General features: G+C 54.6%; 6 protein-coding genes and 2 non-coding genes across 8 annotated transcripts; 4 read left to right on the top strand and 4 right to left on the bottom strand.

The window, feature by feature from the left end:
• Positions 1–276: 276 nt before the first annotated feature.
• On the top strand, positions 277–667 carry VTJ04DRAFT_2001 (uncharacterized protein; the record flags this gene model as incomplete). Its single annotated transcript, XM_069359752.1, has 2 exons — positions 277–480; positions 536–667. The coding sequence occupies 2 exons, from the start codon at positions 277–279 to the stop codon at positions 665–667; spliced, it is 336 nt and encodes a 111-aa protein (XP_069224609.1).
• Positions 668–2,900: 2,233 nt separating this feature from the next.
• Positions 2,901–2,986, top strand: VTJ04DRAFT_t17. Its single transcript has one exon. It is a non-coding gene; the product is annotated as a tRNA-Gly (tRNA).
• A 607-nt stretch (positions 2,987–3,593) lies between these two features.
• Positions 3,594–6,583, bottom strand: VTJ04DRAFT_2000 (uncharacterized protein; the record flags this gene model as incomplete). The annotated part of the gene is made up of 3 exons (XM_069359751.1): positions 3,594–3,668; positions 3,733–6,465; positions 6,527–6,583. The coding sequence occupies 3 exons, from the start codon at positions 6,581–6,583 to the stop codon at positions 3,594–3,596; spliced, it is 2,865 nt and encodes a 954-aa protein (XP_069224608.1).
• Positions 6,584–8,291: 1,708 nt separating this feature from the next.
• On the top strand, positions 8,292–9,787 carry VTJ04DRAFT_1999 (uncharacterized protein; the record flags this gene model as incomplete). The annotated part of the gene is made up of 3 exons (XM_069359747.1): positions 8,292–8,329; positions 8,390–8,558; positions 8,624–9,787. 3 exons carry the CDS (start codon positions 8,292–8,294, stop codon positions 9,785–9,787), a joined length of 1,371 nt encoding a protein of 456 aa, XP_069224607.1.
• Positions 9,788–10,539: 752 nt separating this feature from the next.
• Positions 10,540–11,406, bottom strand: VTJ04DRAFT_1998 (uncharacterized protein; the record flags this gene model as incomplete). Its single annotated transcript, XM_069359746.1, has 1 exon — positions 10,540–11,406. The coding sequence occupies one exon, from the start codon at positions 11,404–11,406 to the stop codon at positions 10,540–10,542; it is 867 nt and encodes a 288-aa protein (XP_069224606.1).
• A 1,104-nt stretch (positions 11,407–12,510) lies between these two features.
• On the bottom strand, positions 12,511–12,597 carry VTJ04DRAFT_t14. Its single transcript has one exon. It is a non-coding gene; the product is annotated as a tRNA-Lys (tRNA).
• Positions 12,598–14,079: 1,482 nt separating this feature from the next.
• On the bottom strand, positions 14,080–14,743 carry VTJ04DRAFT_1997 (uncharacterized protein; the record flags this gene model as incomplete). The annotated part of the gene is made up of 4 exons (XM_069359745.1): positions 14,080–14,103; positions 14,182–14,211; positions 14,346–14,471; positions 14,573–14,743. 4 exons carry the CDS (start codon positions 14,741–14,743, stop codon positions 14,080–14,082), a joined length of 351 nt encoding a protein of 116 aa, XP_069224605.1.
• A 520-nt stretch (positions 14,744–15,263) lies between these two features.
• On the top strand, positions 15,264–16,535 carry VTJ04DRAFT_1996 (uncharacterized protein; the record flags this gene model as incomplete). Its single annotated transcript, XM_069359744.1, has 4 exons — positions 15,264–15,266; positions 15,326–15,390; positions 15,473–16,070; positions 16,122–16,535. 4 exons carry the CDS (start codon positions 15,264–15,266, stop codon positions 16,533–16,535), a joined length of 1,080 nt encoding a protein of 359 aa, XP_069224604.1.
• Positions 16,536–19,115: the final 2,580 nt, after the last annotated feature.

Genomic DNA, 19,115 nt, shown 5'->3' with positions numbered 1-19,115 from the left:
GCAACAAGAGAAACGAATGTGCGATGGTTATCTCAGATGAAGGAGGGAGGAGCAGAAGTTTCTCAGGCACTGGGCCACATGGCGCAGCAGGGACGCGGTCGTTGGCACTCAGCTCCCAGTCGCAGTTGATGTTGGACATGGACCCGAACCACCCTCCCGTCAGGATGAAGCCTTGGAGGCTAGGTACCAGGCAAGTTCGGTGAAAGTTTCAAAGTGGAAGTACAGGAAGCAAGGAGAAGGGCATCACCGCAGGCGACAGCGTCGAAAGCTGGTGAAATGCCATGTGCAATCTGCAACGGCGACAACGGCAGCGGGCAAGTTACAGGGGGAGCTAGTGTGCGTGAGGTTGCATCGAGCGCATCGGCGCATCGTTGCATCTGGGCTGTGGTCGTCTTGGGGCTGGGCCAGGTTCACCCGCAGTTCGCCTCCATCAGCCTGGCCCGGGAAGCTTGGCATCAGCACTTCGGAGCTGTCTTGCAGGTCCTTCCCTGATTGATGTTCTGTCGTGCCGTAATCCTCTGATTACACAGTACAGCGCGCGCTGGAACAAGCGTTGGAGGATGCTGGGGGACACAGCGGGGGCCTGGCGTGGTGTCCGATCATCAGCGGCGGGGGCCCAATCGAGGAACAGCCGCAGAAGGCTCAGCCTCCATCGTGCAGTGACTAGCTTCCGTGTCCCTTGGGAATGCCCCCCAGATGCCACATCGCCATGAACATCAGGTTAGGATCAGGATAGGGGAGAAGGGACACGGGCGTCCCGAAGGAGCAGCCCCCGCGAAATGAGCAGAAACGCCATGTTTCATTTATCCTGCTGCCTGTGCCGCAGACTAAAGCTTGGTGGAATATTGCGAGGGATGGAGAGCTTGTTTGGCCATGTTGGTACTGAGAGGATTCCCAGACGAGAGCCTTCGAACAACGCGCGACAGAAGCATAATGGCGTTGGAGTGAGGGGAGGAAGTCTTGTTTGTGGCTGAGTCCGTCTGAGTCGGGCAGTGTTCTAAAAATGAAGTTGGATTCGAACACCAAAAAACTGAGGGAAGAGTTGGACGACGCGGCTTGGGCGGGACTCGGGCTGGGACCCGAGGCCAAGATTGGGAGTGGGGCTGGATGAGGCGCGGCTGGCGGCAGTTCGTTTCCTCAGCCAACCGCTGATCTTCCGCAAAGCCAAGCTACTGCCCCACCTTTCCGCTCCTAGCTCCCGTCCCTGGCCCGACCAACATCCCGCATCAAGCCTCAGCCCCGCGTTCTGTTCCAACCACCAAAGTCAAGCCACAGAGTAACATTTCTTCAGAGACAGAGAAGAAGAGAGAACATGGCCATGAAGAAAGGAAAAATAAAAAAATGGAAAAAAAAATGGAAAAATGAAACAAAAGAGAAAGAAAAGCAAGAGAAGACAGAAGAAGAAACAGAAAGAAAGAAAGAGGATGGTGAATGGACAGACCATGGACGGAGCAAGTTAAATGTTCCCTCCCATACTTGCCTCAGGTATCTACAACCTCACGAGATATGTGTGTTCATGGGTCTACTGATATGTCCCGGAGAAAAGCAATCAAGATGTTCCTAAGAATGTGGAATGCTTGATCACTAAGCGTTCAAGAGGTTGGTCGTGGTGGTTAAGACACGAGACTGCGAGCTCATCTATGAAAGAAGTGAGCTCTGTCAATCTGTAGCCTGTCCAATGATTCCTCCTCGATTACACCATCTTTATATGAAGTCTGTTGCGGGCCTCAATCCTTGTTAATACGGCAATTTCGTTGACTTGAGAGATCAAATTGGAAGCCAAGACCTAGAATTGTACCTACCATAGGCGGGGCGATTCATCGCGATTGTAGAACCGTTTGCTGGGAGGGCAAGGAAGTCGCGCTTTCCCTGACGACCAAGTATGCCTCAATTGGGCAACTCAAAGCCTATTGCAAATAACCTTATTTCGACGTCGACGACGGGCTTGTGCTTCTCTTTACACTTGTCCTGGGGTCAGAACAAACAAGACCCGTGAACATTGATGTGGAAGACCAATGGTAACCTACGTTGCCTGTTGAGGACCAACCTGTCTACAACCCCCAACCCTCCTGGGCTGAACTTCTTGCATCTAAACTGGGAACTCACTGGATGGCATTGGACTTGAGACTCGATCAGTTTCATGCTGGTCAATCCGGTCTAGGCTTGTACTGTAACAAAACAAAGATACGCATGGTAAGAGATGAAAGCAGTTTTTCTCGAGTACGGCAGGGATATTTGAGACACAGGTCTCTGAGAAAAGAAGATCCAAAAAAGGAGAACAGAAAAGGAGAAGAGAAAAAAAAGAGAATAGAAGATAAAGCAAAATCACGAAAAATAAGAACAAGCAAGACAGAAAAAGAGAACCCAAGAAAGGAGAAAAAGAAAGGAAGTCTCATCCTATAGGAAACGTCACAAATGTGTCTCTGGAAGCTCGTCTGCGTCTCTGACTTGACTATCTATGTCACTTCATTGCGATTTCCCCCATGAATGGCTTGGGCAGGTGATCGGAGGTGACAGGACTGGTATGAATATATAGATCGCAACCGGCAGATACCAATGTATGAAGCAACAATTCCCAGACCCAACCTATCGCCCAGTCACAGCATTCATTCAGAGCTGGGACGTTGAATCGCCATGAGTATATTGAACTGTTCCCGCACAGCTATTCCTCTTCCCAAGCCACATATCTCTCCCAGGACTCATCCCTCACACGAGTTACGCTCCCCCCTCGTGTTTCCAGTCGTTTTGCTCCACTTACCTCTTCCAGACGCCGTTCCACCCGTCATCTGCACGGAATGCCTCCCCACGCACAGAAGCGGGGTCGTTCTCCGCACCGGCCCGCCGCCGCTCATAGCAAGCCGCTCCGCCAACCCCCTCACAACAAAATCAAACAAAACCCAGCGCGATTAGTTCAGTGGTTAGAATGTTCGCTTCCCATCATCTCCTGGAATAGCGAATGACCCGGGTTCGAATCCCGGATCGCGCACGCCCCTTTTTCGTTTACATTTTGCTTCTATTTTTTTATTCTTTTTATTTTTATTTTATTTTTCGTCCCCGATTTCTCCTGTTTGAGTCCTTCTCACGTTCTCACCTTAGTACTACGTCTTGCCCTAACAGATCTGATCAATAAAATAGCAGAACACTGCTTACCCCTTTTATTTTTATTTTTACTTTTCTCCTCTTTCTCTCTTCCCTACCTTGTTTCTTCTTTTTCTTTTTTCTTCTTTTTCTCTTCTTCCTCTTCCTCTTCTTCTTTTTTCTTCGCTCTTTTCTTTTTCTTTTTCTTTTTTCTCTTTTCTTCTCTTTTCTTTTCAGGGGAACATTCCGACATCTTCACCATACACTCTATAGGTATAAGCACATTGGGTATTAATATCAACTACTAGTAAACAACACAAAGAGTGGTTGGTGTTTGGGTATGACATCGATCTATCCCATCAACCCAGCAACGCCGCTCGCATCGTGCAAACTCGAACAACCAAACACATCTCCTCAACCGATTCCCCGTTGTTCCGAACCAACCAAGCAAGGACTCATAGCCATCAGTGTACCGAGGCGCAACTGCACATCAACACCTATCCGGCCTCACAACCTCAGATCCGCCGGCCATTCGCACGGGGCAACGCCGACGCGTCGCCGTGGTCCCCCTCCCTGTTAGCTTGCCTTGCCTAACCACCAATAACGTTAGCATCCAGTCCATTACGTAAACCCGAAAGCGGAAGAAAGACAAACCTTCATCAGCTCAATCCTCGCCCTCAACTGACTCGTAACCTCCGCCGCCCGTCTCCAACTCTCCATGCCCGCATTCCCCTGTCCAGCGCCGGCAGTGCTTGTGCTCGACGGCCTCGACAGCGACGCGCTCGACACGGCGCTCGTCCGGCTATCCGGCCGCTCGCTGCGTCCGTTGTACAAGCTACTCGGCGCAGCCTCTGCCCGCCCAAGCGGCGGCTCCTTTTCCTCCAGGCTCACCTCCCTACGGAACCCGCGCGCGGGGCTGGCGCGACCGCTGCTGGCGTTGCTGCCGGCGTAGCGCAGATCCGGGCTCACCCGAGAGCGGTGAGGGGGGATGCCGGCCGGGTCGCCGCTGTCGCGCTCCTCACTAAGGGTGCTGGCCATGCTCATGCGGTGGCTCCTGGCTGCCGAGATGGCCGGGTCGTTGAAGGTCGGGCTCATGGCGCGGAATCCGATGCTGGGAGACCCGGGGCTGCCGGCGCCGAGCTGAGCGTTGAGGGCTTCGGCCTTGGCCAGGGCCTGCTTGAGCCTGTTCAATTCGCGCTTCAGCCGCTCGTTGGCTTGCTCGGCGGCCTCGGCGTCACTGCGCGCGCGCACAAGTTGGGTCTCCTTCGCCTTTATGGACAGCACGTCGCGGGTGTGGTCCTCGATGAGTTGGGCGTTTTGGTTCTTGAGCTCCTGGATCTCGGACATGAGCTTTTGGCGTTCATGCCGGGCGTCGTCCAGCTGCTTGAGCAAGCGCTCGTTTGCCATGCGGAGCTCCTCGAGCTCGGCGCGGTCGATCGCTGAGAATGTCGGCGTCGTTGACGGAGGTGAGGGCGGGGCAGCAGGCATGGCAGGGGCGGCCGTCTTCGCAAGAGAGCGTCCTGCAAGCCCCCCGCGTCCGAGACCAAGACGAGGTGCGGGCTTTGCTGGCGGAGGAGAAGGAGCACTTTCGATGGGCTCCTCTTCCTCGACGGGTGGCGGTGATTGCGGAGGTGGCGGGCGCCGGGGCGAAGCGGCACCGGGGGCAGCAAGGGCTCGCTTCTGAGGAGCCTTGAGCCCACCGAGGCCACCAGGCTTGGGCATGCCCAGTTTGCTGGCCGGACCTGGCCGTGCTGCGGGAGCCGGCGCCGGCTCGGGTTCCGGGGGTGGAGGTGGCGGCGCAGCCGCAGCAGCAGGCTTTTGCAGCCTGGCAGGCGGCCCCTTCTTGGGACCTCCGGGCCCAGCCTTCTTGGGACCGCCGGCTGGAGGGGCGCGAGCCGCGGGCGGTGGCGGCTTCGGCTTGTCTTTGGCTTTGACCTCTGCTTTCTCATAGAACTCCTTGATCTTGGTCTTCCGGATATCGTCCAGACCGTCGATGTGAGGGTTCATGGCACGTTCGCCAATAATCTTCATGACCGTGCCCAGAATCTCGGCACCGCCCGAACGAAGGACTTCGCTCGACTCGGAGAGCAGCTTTTTGGCTGCCTCGACGATGGACGCAATCTCTTGCTTGCTGGGAACATCACGGGTCGTGCGGAGGCAGCGGACGAGGAACTTCATGGTACCTTCCTTGACCTGAGGGTTCTTGTGGCCAAGGTAGGTGATGATGTCTTCGAGGCACTCGGTCAAATCGGTCGTCAGGAACACGGCGTCTAATGCCGCGCCGAGAGCATCGGCGACGGACTGTTTCTTCTCCTTCAACCTTTCCATGATGGGCTGCATCACGGTCGAGCGGTACTTGGCGTAACCCTTGCGAAGACCCTTGGCCATGGCCTCAATGCACTGAGCCGCCTGCGTGACGACGGCAATGTTGGCATCCTTCATGCATTTCGCCAAAGCACGGTTGATCTCGCCAAAGTCGGACTCCTTGATCCTCGGCACGTTGACCACGGCGTAAAGAGCCTCGAGAGCTTCCTTGCGCTCCTTCCATTTAGACGAGCCGAGGTTGTCAAAGAAATCCTTGGGAAGCTTTCCGAGAACGTCCTGCGGCTCAGCCAAGTCGAAAGCATCCAACTCGCCAGGCTCTTCAGCATCTCCACCATCTTCTTCGGCATATTCTTCGTCTCCACCACCGGCCGGGGCTCGTTCTTGAGCTGCTTGTTGCGAACGCAGGAGACGCTCCTGCTTCGGCGCACCCTCGGCCTTCACCTTCTCAAATTGCGCTTCGAGGTCATTCTGCTGTGTCGGCTTCAGGTCGTTCCAAAACATGGGCTTCATAGCATCGCGAAGCCAACGGTAGAACTCGACGGCCAGGGCAGTCGTTTCAGCGCGCACATTTTTGTCGGCGTGACCGAAAAGCTTCGGCAATACTTTGAGAACAGGTTTCGGGTCCGCGATCTTGCAGCCATAGTTGTGGTATATTTGGGTCAGGGCGTTGACTGCAGCGGCGACAACCTTCGGCTGCTTGTTGGACAGAACTGGGAGGATCTCTTCGATGACCGGACCGGGGACGTCAACCTCGATGAAGAGCATCAGTGCTTCTATCGCGGACGCTTTGGTAGCTGCCCTGGTCGACGACAGGCATTTCTCGACAATTGGCGGGACGGCATTCTGGCGGGCACGCAGGGCACCATCTCGGCTTCCGAACTTGAGGAATGCGCAGAGGGCCGCGAGACCTTCTTGCTGGGCGGCAACGTTGGAGTCTGCGGCGGCTGACTTCCACAGGCTAGGGTCTTGGATGAAGGGGCGGAATGCGGGATCGTACTCGTCGGGTGTCTTTTCGAATTGCTGGGCAGCCTGCTCGTAGGCCTGCTTCCGGACCTTCCATACCTATTTCCGAGTGAGAGGTTTAGCGAGTGCGGTGGAGAAGGGAGTCGGGGGTTTGACGGACCTTATGCACCCAGCGGTCGGTCAGGGGCAACGAGCTATAGTCCTCCTCTTCAGCCATGGCGGACTGTTGGAGGTTTTGAGCAACGGATCTGGCGGTTTGGGAAGGTTCTGGGGATGGTGAATGTTGTTTTAGAAGCGCGGGGTCGATCGACTCAGACGTCCGTTTCTTGCGACCTAGACGAAGAATTGCTTGTGTTAGCCTTTTGAAAGCGGCGCGTTTCTTGCGAACGCTCATGTCGCATCGGTTTTGTTGCGCAGCATGGTCGGACGTTGCGGGACGAGGACGGCGTCATGAGCAATGGGGGGGAGATGGCATACTGGGGAGTGTGGTGGCGTGTCGGGCAGCTGCAGGCTGTCAACCTTGGAAGATGTCCTGGGTTTTGCGATGTTTGTTCTGCAAGGAATGGGCGCGGCGGCAGCTGCGATGCGACTGTGCACCGCGTGAGTTCGAGGCGCAATGTTGGGATGCGCAAGCGGTGGTCAGGGGCCGGCCGTCAGGATGGTCGAGGATGTCGAGGGGTGCGATGTGTTTTTGTTGTCGGTCGGCAGATGACCGCTCCCAAACTTGTTGCCCAAGAAGTCTTGGGCCGTGCAGGGCCAGGGCGCGGGAGCGAGGGTCCGGCTCGTCCAGGGCAAATGCTTGAAACGGATTGTGCCGTTGCCGGGGTTGTGGGGTCACCGGATGTCAACAAACGGGAAAGAAGGGATATAAAAGAAGTGGAAGAGGACACAGGCCGGCAAAATGCGCTGCACCCAACAAGTGCTAAAATCTTCAACATAGAATTCGCGTTGACGAAGGCAAGGAGCGGTATCACCGTCGCGGCAGAAATGTCGCGCTGTCGAAAGCTGCAGGTGTTGGCGTTGTTTGTGTGGGGACAGCAATGGACTGGACACAGGAACCACCTCAGCATGCCAGGGCGGTGTGGAAATCCCCTTGGTTGATCTCTTGTCCGGCTCTAGGACCCCTGCCCGAAACCTCCCGTCGGTTTGGGTCCCGGCTTCTTGGGCTGGCTTCGCTCAGGGACAGCGCGTTTGGTGAGGCACCCGGGTTTGTTGACTTTCCCTCGTGTTTGCGTCGGGCGACGTCACTTGACTCTTCCTCTCTGCGGCCCGCTGCCAGCTGTCGTCGAGCAGCGGTGCCGCCCCACCTCCCCTCTTCTTCCCCCCTTCCGCTGCTTGGGCAAAGCAAGCACAGCACAACAACAGGAGAGAGGGAGGACTGAAACGGGCAGCCAGCTGGGATCTTTCTCCAGAAAACCCAACTTCCATTTTCAGAGGTGTGCCCCGCCATTCCCACCTCCAAACCTCCAACATCCACGGATCCAACCGCCAGCCATCCTGCCATCTTGACCTTCGGTTGATTGCACTCCCTTTTCCAAGAGCTGCTCCATCCTCATCAGCCTTGAGCCCGAGCTCTGCCCAGTTCCACTCCTCAGCGCCGGTGCACGACGCTTCGATCCAGTGCGATTGCGATCATCGGCCGCGGATCCGTCCATCCACCGCTTGTTTTGGGTGACGACACGCCTCGTACATCACACCACTACTACCCGAGGATATTTACTCCGACTGGCCAAACGGCCATGGAATGTTGGATCGAGAGCTCTACAGACAGATTCCCATAATTATTTTCCATCCGCAGCACCAACAACAACGCGCCGTCACTACTGCTGCCCGACGATACATCTTCCCGTTACCACTTCATCCACCTTCAGCTCAACGTCATAGAACAACACCCGGGATTGCATAGCGCTCTCCCACCGTCTGCCATGGCGCACCTGTTGACGCCCCGGCAGGCCGAGGAGCTGTAGGTATTGCAATTCACCTCAAAGGCGCCAGTGCTGGCTTCTGCTAACACATGACCCAGCCATCGAGCCCTCATCGCCTACCTTAGTGCCAACAATCTCACAGCAACGGCCGCCGCTTTGCGGCAAGAGTTGAACCTAGGCGAAGATGTCTTCGACGCAGCGACCGCCAAAAAGTACGAGGGCCTCCTGGAGCGGAAGTGGACCAGTGTCGTCCGGTTACAAAAGAAGGTGGGCACCTCACTGGGCTTTCCATTGGCCATTCAACTCCCCGTCCTGATGCTGATCTCGTCCAGATTATGGACTTAGAAGCCCGAAATACAGCCCTCCAAGCCGAACTCGACAGCGCAACACCCACAGCAAACAAGACCAAGGACCCCATCAACTGGCTACCAAAGGCCCCCGCCCGTCATACCCTCCAGAGCCACCGCGAGGCTATCAACTGCGTCGCTTTTCACCCCGTCTTTTCTACCCTCGCTTCAGGGTCCGATGACCAAACCATCAAGATTTGGGATTGGGAGCTCGGTGAACTGGAGCGCACCATCAAAGGTCACACCAAGTCTGTGCTGGATGTCGATTTCGGTGGGCCACGCGGTAACACCCTGTTGGCGTCGTGCAGTTCCGACCTGACGATCAAATTGTGGGACCCGTCCGACGACTACAAAAATATCCGAACACTTCCTGGCCATGATCATAGCGTCAGCGCCGTTCGCTTTATCCCATCTGGTGTGGCCGGTGGTGCCGGCAATCTCCTGATCAGTGCGAGCCGAGACAAGACGTTGAGGATATGGGACGTTAGCACGGGGTTTTGCGTCAAGACCTTGCGGGGTCATGCCGACTGGGTCCGCGACGTTTGCCCATCTATCGACGGCCGATTCGTTTTCTCGGTCGCCGACGATTTTACGGCCAGACTCTGGGATATTTCTGTCGCAAACCCAGAGCCCAAGACGACATTCATCGGCCACGAACATGTCGTTCTCTGCTGTGCCATTGCCCCGGCCGCCGCATATCCTCACCTCGCCGCGATGGCTGGCGTCAAGAAGCCACCTGCAACGAGCACTGTCGAGTTCATGGCCACCGGATCCAGAGACAAGACCATCAGGTTATGGGATGCCCGGGGTACGTGCATCAAGGTCCTGGTAGGCCATGACAACTGGGTCCGCGGTCTCGTCTTCCACCCCGGCGGGAAGTACCTCCTCTCGGCCTCCGACGACTACACCGTGCGGTGCTGGGACTTGACTCAAGAAGGACGTTGTGTGAAGAAGATCGACAATGTGCATTCCCATTTTGTGTCTTGCATCCGCTGGGCGCCGTCAGTCGTGAACGAGCCTGCAACAAACGGTGATGGGCAAGGTGATGCAAACGGGGCAGCGAAAGCGGTTGCGCCGCCGGATGCCAAAATCCGCTGCGTTATTGCGACAGGCAGCGTGGATCTTACAGTCAGGATATTTGCGAACTAAACCCAGCTGCCCGGCAACACACCGAATCGATTCTCGAAGATCTAAACCATCGACAAGCAAAGCTCCGAGCGGGCCAACCCCATCAGACTGCGGCGAGTCAGGTCAACCTGGAGCTTCTACCTGAAGAAGTCTGCGATTGGGACGTAGTCTGCGCCCGCCGGTTCATTTTCAGTTGACTGGTCAAGCTCTGGGACACCTTGGATGCGGCCACCTGGCCATCATGCTGATTCTTGGGCTATCTATCTTGGTGGTCTAAACGTCTGAAGCTGTCTAGGTTCAGACTTGATCTGTCAGGAGCCCTGATTGCTGAGGGGTAGATTGATGTAAATACCCCTCACATCAAGCGAACTTCATTCCCATTCCCCACCATAAGCGTTTACGGCGGAGTCAGATTAGGTGTAGGGATGTGCTTTTCGGGCACCTGGACTTCCATAGATATACGGTTGGACGAGGCACCAGGGCCCATTCACATCATATAATACAAATCAGTTCAAAGAGACAGCATGGGTAGTTTATAAGCGTTAGTGATTTGGTTTGGTAGGCCTTCTCTCGGTGTTGGGTGACATCTAGCAATGGAAGGACGTGGTCGGTCTCAAAAAAGCTTCAACTTTGTTGAGGATTTCCGGAATCATCGAGTCACGAGTCCTTCAAGAAGGATTATTCACTACACATTGCATATGTGAGTCGCAACATAGTTCTCGACCTCAAATATCATGTTTTCCTACACCCTACTGCTACATCCCACCAAGCGATCACTCAAACTGGCTAAAGAACTCCCAAGTCTCCCTCGGCGTCCACGTATCGGCCTGCCCATTCTCCCTCGGCGTCGGCGTGTGCTGTCCATCAAACACCACCCAGACCACGGGCTTTTGGCAACCCTGATACACCGTCTTCACCTTGGCGTTGCTGCCGCGCGGCGGATCCGGCGCCTCCTGCTGGCCGGGCGTGCACCCGTTGTTCCGCAAGAACCGGTCGCGCATCTCGCGCCCGCCGCTGATGGGGAGCACGAAGTCCTGCGTCCCGTGCTGGCCGTAGTAGGCCACGCTGCCGGTGCCGCCCGAGCAGCCGCTGATCATGGGGTTGCCCGACAGCGCGGCGACGGCGCGCAGCTCGGACCCGAGCGAGCACGCCAGCGAGTAGCTCATGGCGCCGCCGTAGCTGAAGCCCGTGCTGAAGCGCCGGTCTTGGTCGATGCAGAGGTCGTCTTCGACGGCGGTGATGACGGAGCGGAGGAAGGTGACGTCCTCGCCGCCTTGGTTGGCCCAGCCGTTGTTGAGGCCGTTGGGGACGACGAAGACGGCGCCGGCCGTGTCGTTGACGAGATTGGCCAGGCCGTAGTAGGGGACGTAGCCGCCCTGGCCGGAGATGACCTGGGCGGCGTTGCCGCCGAGGGCGTGGAGGGTGAAGATGAGCCGGTACGGGTTGTTGTTGTTGTAGTTGGGCGGGAGCCGGACGAAGTACTCGCGCTGCTTGCCGTTGATGGTCATGCGGAGAGGGGTGGTGGTGCTACCGCTGTTGACGAGGCGCGGGGTCTTGCCGCAGCCCGGGGACGGGCGGACGGCGACAGCCGGCGCTGCAGAGAGCGCGAGGAAGGAGAGGACGGCGGAGAGGAGGTTCATCCTTGCTATGGCCGGCTTCGATGAGACAGGATAGAGGCTATGCGGAGGAGATGAAGGGGCCTGGGCCATCCAAGGCGAACCTGGCTCTCCATGATGGTCTCTTATACCAACTATCCTCGACAGGCCCACTTACACACCGAGATGCCGTGCTCCGGAGCCGACTGGGCACGGAGGGACCCCCGGATCTTGGCTCTCCTCACGTACCTGATTGATCACTCTATCCAAGTCGCATCGGAGGCAGTCCGGGCGAGTTGGCTAAATTGCCGTGTCGGCTATCGACCCCACGCCGGTTCCAGGCCGTCAATGATTGGGACTACAGACCCAGCTTATTGGGTAGGTGTCAATGTAAATGCTCGATGATGGACTCCGAGTGTTCGTTCCGTGAGGTCCTGACGTATACCTTCGTGATGAGGATGGTTGGTAATCGGACCCAGAACCTTCCGCCGTCGGACAAGAACACCCAGAGCAAGTTTCCTTCGTCGATATTCCGCATCATCGTGCCGAGATCCTATCCGTCGATCTGTGTTTTTATTGAAGGAATATTCGAAGTAGTAGATCACGGAGGCCGGGGTTGAGGCTCGGTTCGGCAGTCCTCTCGGTATATACGAGGATGGAGGTTGGATCAACTGGCATTCTTCTCTTCTCTCTATCCCTACCCGGCACCCATTGATGCCCGAATACCTTTTAGTCATTGTGATGTTTGCTTAAGTTTTGTCATGTATGAGACCGGAAGTTTCCACCGAAGTTTCCAGTTTGAGGATTTCTGGACACCACACGAGGATACTCCGTACCTGAGAATGACCAACGGACATCGACGTATTGAGAACATGGGAAGCGCCACCATTTGGCAACCGCCTCTGTGCATTACTAATGGCCCTCCAAGCAGACTATTCGCAAACTCTCAGTGACCGTCACCGAGCCAACGCAAACACGGTCCAGGTTGTTTGGTATCTGCAGAACCCCCTGAGTCGGGGTTGTGGAGGAGGGGCACGGGCAACGTCGGCAAAGGACGCCCCACCAGCTTCTACAACGCTCAGCCTCATACACTTGTACTCCACTCACAAAAAATTTTGAGAAAAAAATAGGCATCGTAGCCGGGAATTGAGCCCGACGCGGGGGTCGAACCCGCAACCTTGAGATTGTGACCTCTTGATTAAGAGTCTCACGCTCTACCGATTGAGCTAGCCGGGCCTAGCTCGAAAATGTGGTAACCATGGTCGACTCTTGTAGTCCATGCTGGAGGTGAGTCCTTTTCCGGCTCCCTGCTTCCTTTCCCATATTCTCTCTTCTCGATTATTAGTCCACAACCTGGACCATGGAAGGCAGATAGCAACCCCGTGTTAACTACCCGGATGCCGTTCAGCTACAGGCAACTCGTTCAACCCGAACCTTAGGTCCTGGCTCGCACTGTCGGCCGCTGCACCTCTACGTACACTCCATGAAGCGTGCCTAGTATTGCACAACACTCTGGACAGTGCTGGTCGATGTCAGGGTTCACAGGGTGCTGAAAAATAACGCTGTTGAAAACGAATGGTATCCCTTCAAGAGGACACTAGGTACTTCCCACCCACGCCAGGCGGCTCAACAGACTGATGACTTCGAGATGGGAGGGAACCTCCGGACGAAAGCATCTTAAACATCTATACATTGTGACACGCCGAAGAAACTAGAGAGGGCGCATCAGTGAGTGATGCTCTCGAGCTATTCATTGTTGGTGCCATAGATCTATTATACTGTAGGATGCGGAGGAGAAGAGTCAGAAGCCGATATTCCCTTTTCACGCCATGCCGGTCCATCTACAACACTAAATCCGTACCAGAGCTTTGAGTGCTCAACCATTCAGAATCCCCTGCCGCAAAACTCTTTTAGAGAGTTTCTTGCTCACTCCTCTGGCTCTCCTGTCTCTTCCCATTCAACCAATTAGGCAGATGTGCCCAGGCAGTCGTTCAGAGTCCATGCGCTGTTTTGTGACCCTCTTCGCCAGCGTTCTCGCCCTCCAGCTTCCACCTGATAGGGTCCGATGGAGGTCACTGGGCCACCCCAGGGCTCTCTCCTCCCACGCTCTAGGCTTCGGCGGGGTTGTGCACCATACAACTAGGTGCTCAGCCGTTTCGGCGCCCCCGCATGGGCAGTAGGCGGGAGGAACTCCGGGGACCTTGGCTTTGAACAAGACCCTGAGCCGTATTGCCCCGATCGCGTTGGGGTGATGAGCGAGCTCCAGGCCTTAGAAAGGTCCCTGTGTTTCTTGAGCGCCTTGTGGGGAAAAAGCCACTCTTGGGGGCTGTCCCAGTCCGCCGGTCAGTCTGGCGTTTTACCCCTCGTTGGGAATCCCCAACGATGACAGGGGCGTTAACGCGAGGCGTGAATAGATTACGAAACGTCATGACGGAGTTGACAATGACCTGGATTTCGGAAACGGCTCTGTAGATTCCGAACACTGCTTTCCGAGTCTCCAATGCTGTATTGAGGACCCTTTTTACGACAGTGTAAACTTGGAAGAGGCTGTCATCGCTGGAAGAACGCTGGCTGCTGGCTATGAGACGGCCAATTTGATCTTCTGTCCATGCTCGATGATCATCAAGCGTTTCCTTGATGATTCGAGCGACCCCATGGTGGTCTCGCTCCAACGCATCAACGAGGGAATGGACTTCTGCAACACGAGCAGACAGAGTGTCACGGTCGACGCGCGCTGACTCCCTAATAACGCATTGTCAGGAATAACTCTGATGAACATTTCGCAACGTTGCCATTTCATGATAAGGAGAGGTTACTCACTTCAGAGCCAGGGTAATCAATCGTGCCAGCCTATGGCTGTTCCGGTCCAGCGTTCCCACCAGTTTTTGGGCCGCTGCTTGTCATCCGAGCAAATACCATGATATCTTCTTCCCAATGTCGTAAAATGGGTTTCCACAATCTCCTGGCCGCAGCGCGAAATATACTTTGGCATTGAAATACTCGAGAGCACCCGCGATTAGATCTCTACACTCGTTGATACCATCGCGGGCAGTTTTGTCGAGGGGGTCCAGGTATTTTGGGGATCCGCACTGTTCGTAGACTGCGACAACCTAGGATAATAGAAGGCGATTAGGGAGACAGTTCCATAAAACAATAAGTCTGAAGCAGAAAGGGAGACTGGTGCACCTCTCATGGTTGAGAGTAGCATTACCTTGAGGAGAGTGTTGCCAAAGTTTGAGATGCTGCGCTCCAGCGCTTCGTACTCTTCGGCACGCTGTCCATCAAAATCCTTCTTCGCCTCGATCACCTTACCGAGGTGAAAGGTAAGTTCAGCCAAGGTGATGAGATCACCAAGGCTACAAAAGGCCCACTCAATCTTCATCGGACCCTGACTGCTGGTTCCAGAAGGAATAGGTGCATAGCCGTGTACGTTGGGGTGAAAGAGGTAGCTTCAGGTCCCTAGGTCGACTGGCCAGGACACATGCCATTTCTGAGAGATGTGATCTCTGCTGCCAAACTGTCCAGCGGTAAGTATTACGCCGTAGGTTAAGGGGTGCTTACCCAGAAAGGTTCCATCGGAGAGTTGCAGGGGCCCAGTTTTATTATGCGTTCCGCCTTCCGGAGGAATCATTCCTTTTCTGGACGAGATTCCACAGCCTCGCGGGATGAGCTGCGGCGTCGACTTCGTGGCTGTGCACACAGATGCAGGTTGATGGCGGCTTGTTCATGTAGGCCGTCATGAGGGTCGACCGACCCCGCTTGATATCAGACATGCTCTGCACAGCCTTGTCTCGAACTTCGTCAAGAGAGCACCGGCTCTTCAACCCTGGCGTCCAACTTTCTGTCTGTAATCCAATCGAGACATCCGGGAGAACTGAGACGGGCCCCGCGAAAACGAAGAAATGGTTGGTACCCCTTCATACCAATCTATTGCTTGAACCCTAGAGCTCACGCCGGATGACAGCCCCTCCGGCGCATTTACCCGCCACCATCAGTGGATGGCGATGATGAAGACAATGCTGTGATAGAGTAAGGTCACATTCAGCCTTCTTGTGGAAGCTTGAGGTTGTTCTTCTAATACCATTGCCCCACCCTTTTCCTCTCTACATAGTATCATCGCCGTTCACGGCCTGAACCCGAAGAACAAGAAGAAAGAAGCACACGCTCTCGATACATGGCGAGCACCGCCCGGGAAAGATGGAAAGCTGTGGCTCCGCGACGCACTCCCAAAGAAGATCAAAGATGCCCGAATATTCCTCTACGTTTACGACTCGGCGGTCGTTTACAGCAAAGACCAAAGAACCTTTGTCGACAAAGCGAACGGGCTCCTTGAGGACATTTGTGCCGAGCGCGAGGACCGTGAGGACCGCCCACTTCTCCTACTGGGGCACAGCCTCGGAGGCCTTTTGATCAAGCAAGCTCTCATCAACGCGCACAACAACGAGGAATATGCGTCTGTCAAGAAGGCTGTTAAGGGGCTTGTCTTCTTCGGAACTCCACACAGCGGCTATAACGATGACAAAGGCCTTCTCGTCACTGTTGGCCAAGTCGCCGCCAATACAGCGCAAAGTCTCGGTTTCAATAAACACGGAGACAAAATCGTTGAAGTCCTGGAAAGGGACAGCCTGTTCTCCGATCTCATGCATGAGCATTGGAGGCATCGCTTGCTGGAATTCCCGATCGTCTCTTTCTGGGGATCCCAAGATACGGTAAGTGGGCATTGTCACAATCTTCATTGTGTTGTTGCTGACAAGCCTTAGATCGTCCCCAAGGCCTCGGCAACCTTTGGGCTGCCTGGTAAAAACGAGAAGATCATATCCTTGGATGCGGACCATAGCGGCGTGTGCAAGTTTGGCGACACACAAACGGACCAAGACAATTACAAACTTGTCCAACGTCAAATCGTTGAATTGTACAAGCAGGCTATTTCGAGAAGCTGCAGCATCAATGATAATAGTAAGTCGACGGGGTTACACCATGTCCACGGCATGGAGCCGCAGGTGCGGCAAGGATATTTGCTTCACCATTTACCTGGCGTTGTCTCTGGCCAGGCTCTCATGTTCGCTGTACAAAATCCCTCTGCTGGGCCTCAAGTGACTTTCCTTCCCCCGTCAGTAGTGACGCTGCCAGCGCGACACAATCCTTTAGCAAGGGATCCTGCACAATCTGACTAAGGTATTATTACCTGAAAGGATGATGCAGCGGAAGGCTGGGCGGAGTGGGAGAAAAGACCCTAGATGGGGCGTTGGTCCTGGCTAAGTCCAAGTGGGAGAGGCATAATGGGGATGTACCTACTTATCCTATTATGATAGTATAGTGTTAAGCTTCGTCTGATGCATGATGAGAACTCGAGGCCGGTGCTAATCAAGATCCGATTTCACATTATTAGCCTCCCAGCCTAGTTCTGACGTCGTGGAACTCTTGCAATCCCTCAACAAACTCTCCGACATCGAGATGAAAAACCGTGTCCCCAGGCGCGTCGAAGGGACTTGCGAGTGGTTTACCAGCCATCATAAATTTTCTGAATGGAAAACGAAGAGGTCCGCACTTCTCTGGGTCTCTGCTGATCCTGGATGTGGAAAGTCTGTCCTTGCGAGGTACCTCGCTGATGAAGTTCTCGCGCCGACACCAACAACAATTTCCTGCTACTTCTTTTTCAAGGGCGGAATCGAGCTCCAAGAGACAGCGGCCAGCGCACTGTGTTGCATCTTGCGCCAGGCTTTCGAGCAAAGCGCAGCGTTAGTTTCACCAGAAGTCATCAAGCGATTCAAGGAGAGGAACAAAGACGTGCTCCTGAATTCGTTTGAAGAACTCTGGGAAGTTCTTGTCATAGCAGCCCGAAGGGCCCTCGATAAAAAGATCATTTGCATTGTGGATGCACTGGACGAATGCCGGGGAAGCGATCAGAAAGTCTTTCTCAAGACAATCAAGCAGTTTTACTCTAAGCCCGACGCGAATCGGCCTTCTCTGAGCGTGCTTTTGACAAGCCGCCCATACAAAAACATCAACCAGGAGTTATACCACTTGGTGGAAGATTTCCCAACTATCTCGCTCCACTTGAGGGGCGAGGATGAGGTTGAGGTCGATAAGATTGCGCGTGAGATTGACCGCGTTATTGATGTTCGAGTTGCCGAGGTTGCTCGAGCAAACCACCTGAAGGAGGACCAACAAGAGGTACTGAGCGCGGAAGTCAAAAGCCGACGGAATCGGACATACCTCTGGGTCTACTTGATCTTCGAAGCCATGGACAACTGGATCGATTGGACGAAAGGCGATATCCAAAAACAAATCAAGCGGTTACCAGAAGGGGTCAGCGATGCGTATGAACGAATGCTGTCCAGGAGCCCAGATGCTCGTCGAACACGAACTCTACTTCACATGATGCTTGGAGCAGCAAGGCCACTCTCCTTGGAAGAGTTGGCCGTTGCCATGGCGGTCAACGACTATCCTGAATCGGCAAATGTGCACGTTTCCACAGCGAGACCTGGACGTGACGGCTTCCGCTTTACACAGTCACCTGAGATTGAGTCAAGGGAACAGTTCTGTACTAAGATGCGCGAACTTTGCGGTCTTTTGGTGACTGTGTCGGATGGCAAGGTTCATTTTCTTCACCACACAGTTGTCGAGTTTCTTATTCAAGAGGCCAGCCTGGATGACACCCCACGCCAACTTTACGGGCATGGATCAGATAATGGCCCTTGGGGTCATTCGCTGTGCCGCGACATTTCCCATGAAATCCTTGGATCTACCTGCGCCAAATACCTTCTGTTTCATGACATACAAGCTCGATTCGCCCGGATACCATATCAGCATCTGAGGATGAAAGTATATTATCTAGCCCCAGATGCTGAGTTACAGGATTGCCTTCGATCATTCTTTCCCCCTGTCCCTTGGTACTCATTGATTTCTTACGCGTGGGCCAACTGGTTCATACTCTTGAGAACCACGAAGAACGAATCTCTCTTATTTTACATGCGCCAATTATGTGAAATGACTGTGCCCTCCACTCGGCTCTGGGTTTACCTCAAGAACAACGAGAGAGACGAACCAGCGCCGTTACTTCCGCCGCTTCACATAGCATCACTCTAGGGATTAAATCTCCTCGTTAAAAATCTCCTAGCAGACCCTGCCACGGACCCAAACGTTCGTATGACCTGGCGGATAAGTTGGCGCGCTTTTACTAATATAACTACCGTTGGCTTAGCTGCCTTCGAAGGCCATGAGCAGGTTCTTCAGGCTTTCATCGACGCCGAATCCCTTTATGACGAGACGAATCATATCGTCGGACGGCGAAGGCATGTTCAGTTTGAGTTTGACAATCATGACGAATCTCCTCTTGCCTTCGCTTTGAAGTTTCGTCGCATTGAAATAATCAAAATGATCGTGGCAACGGGCTTCATAGCACCAAGCCTTGAATGGTTCCTTGACGCGATCCACCTTTTGGAGGTTAGATCGGTGGAAAAATACGTGGTCGATGCTCTGGCCGCCATGTACGACAATTGGAAAATCGATCCTTCCTTGGTGGAAACCCTTCGCCGAAGGCTTGTTCCAGAGGTTGTATGCAGAGAGGACCCACTATGTCTGCAATTTTTGCTTGAGCGTCAACTTTTCAACACGGACGCCTTGCATGAGGGATTGTGGCTAGCTTCGCGTGAGGGCTCTGACACAATTGTCAAGATGATTTCATTGATCGATGGGGTTGATGTGAACGCGCGGACACCGGATGGCCACACAAGCCTCTGCATAGCATCGGC

This window comes from Mycothermus thermophilus (genome assembly GCF_041956435.1).
Source record: "Mycothermus thermophilus strain CBS 625.91 unplaced genomic scaffold VTJ04scaffold_1, whole genome shotgun sequence".
Taxonomy (NCBI): domain Eukaryota; kingdom Fungi; phylum Ascomycota; class Sordariomycetes; order Sordariales; family Chaetomiaceae; genus Mycothermus; species Mycothermus thermophilus.
Note: the sequence above shows the minus strand (reverse complement) of the source record. Positions and strands in the feature narration are given on the sequence as shown.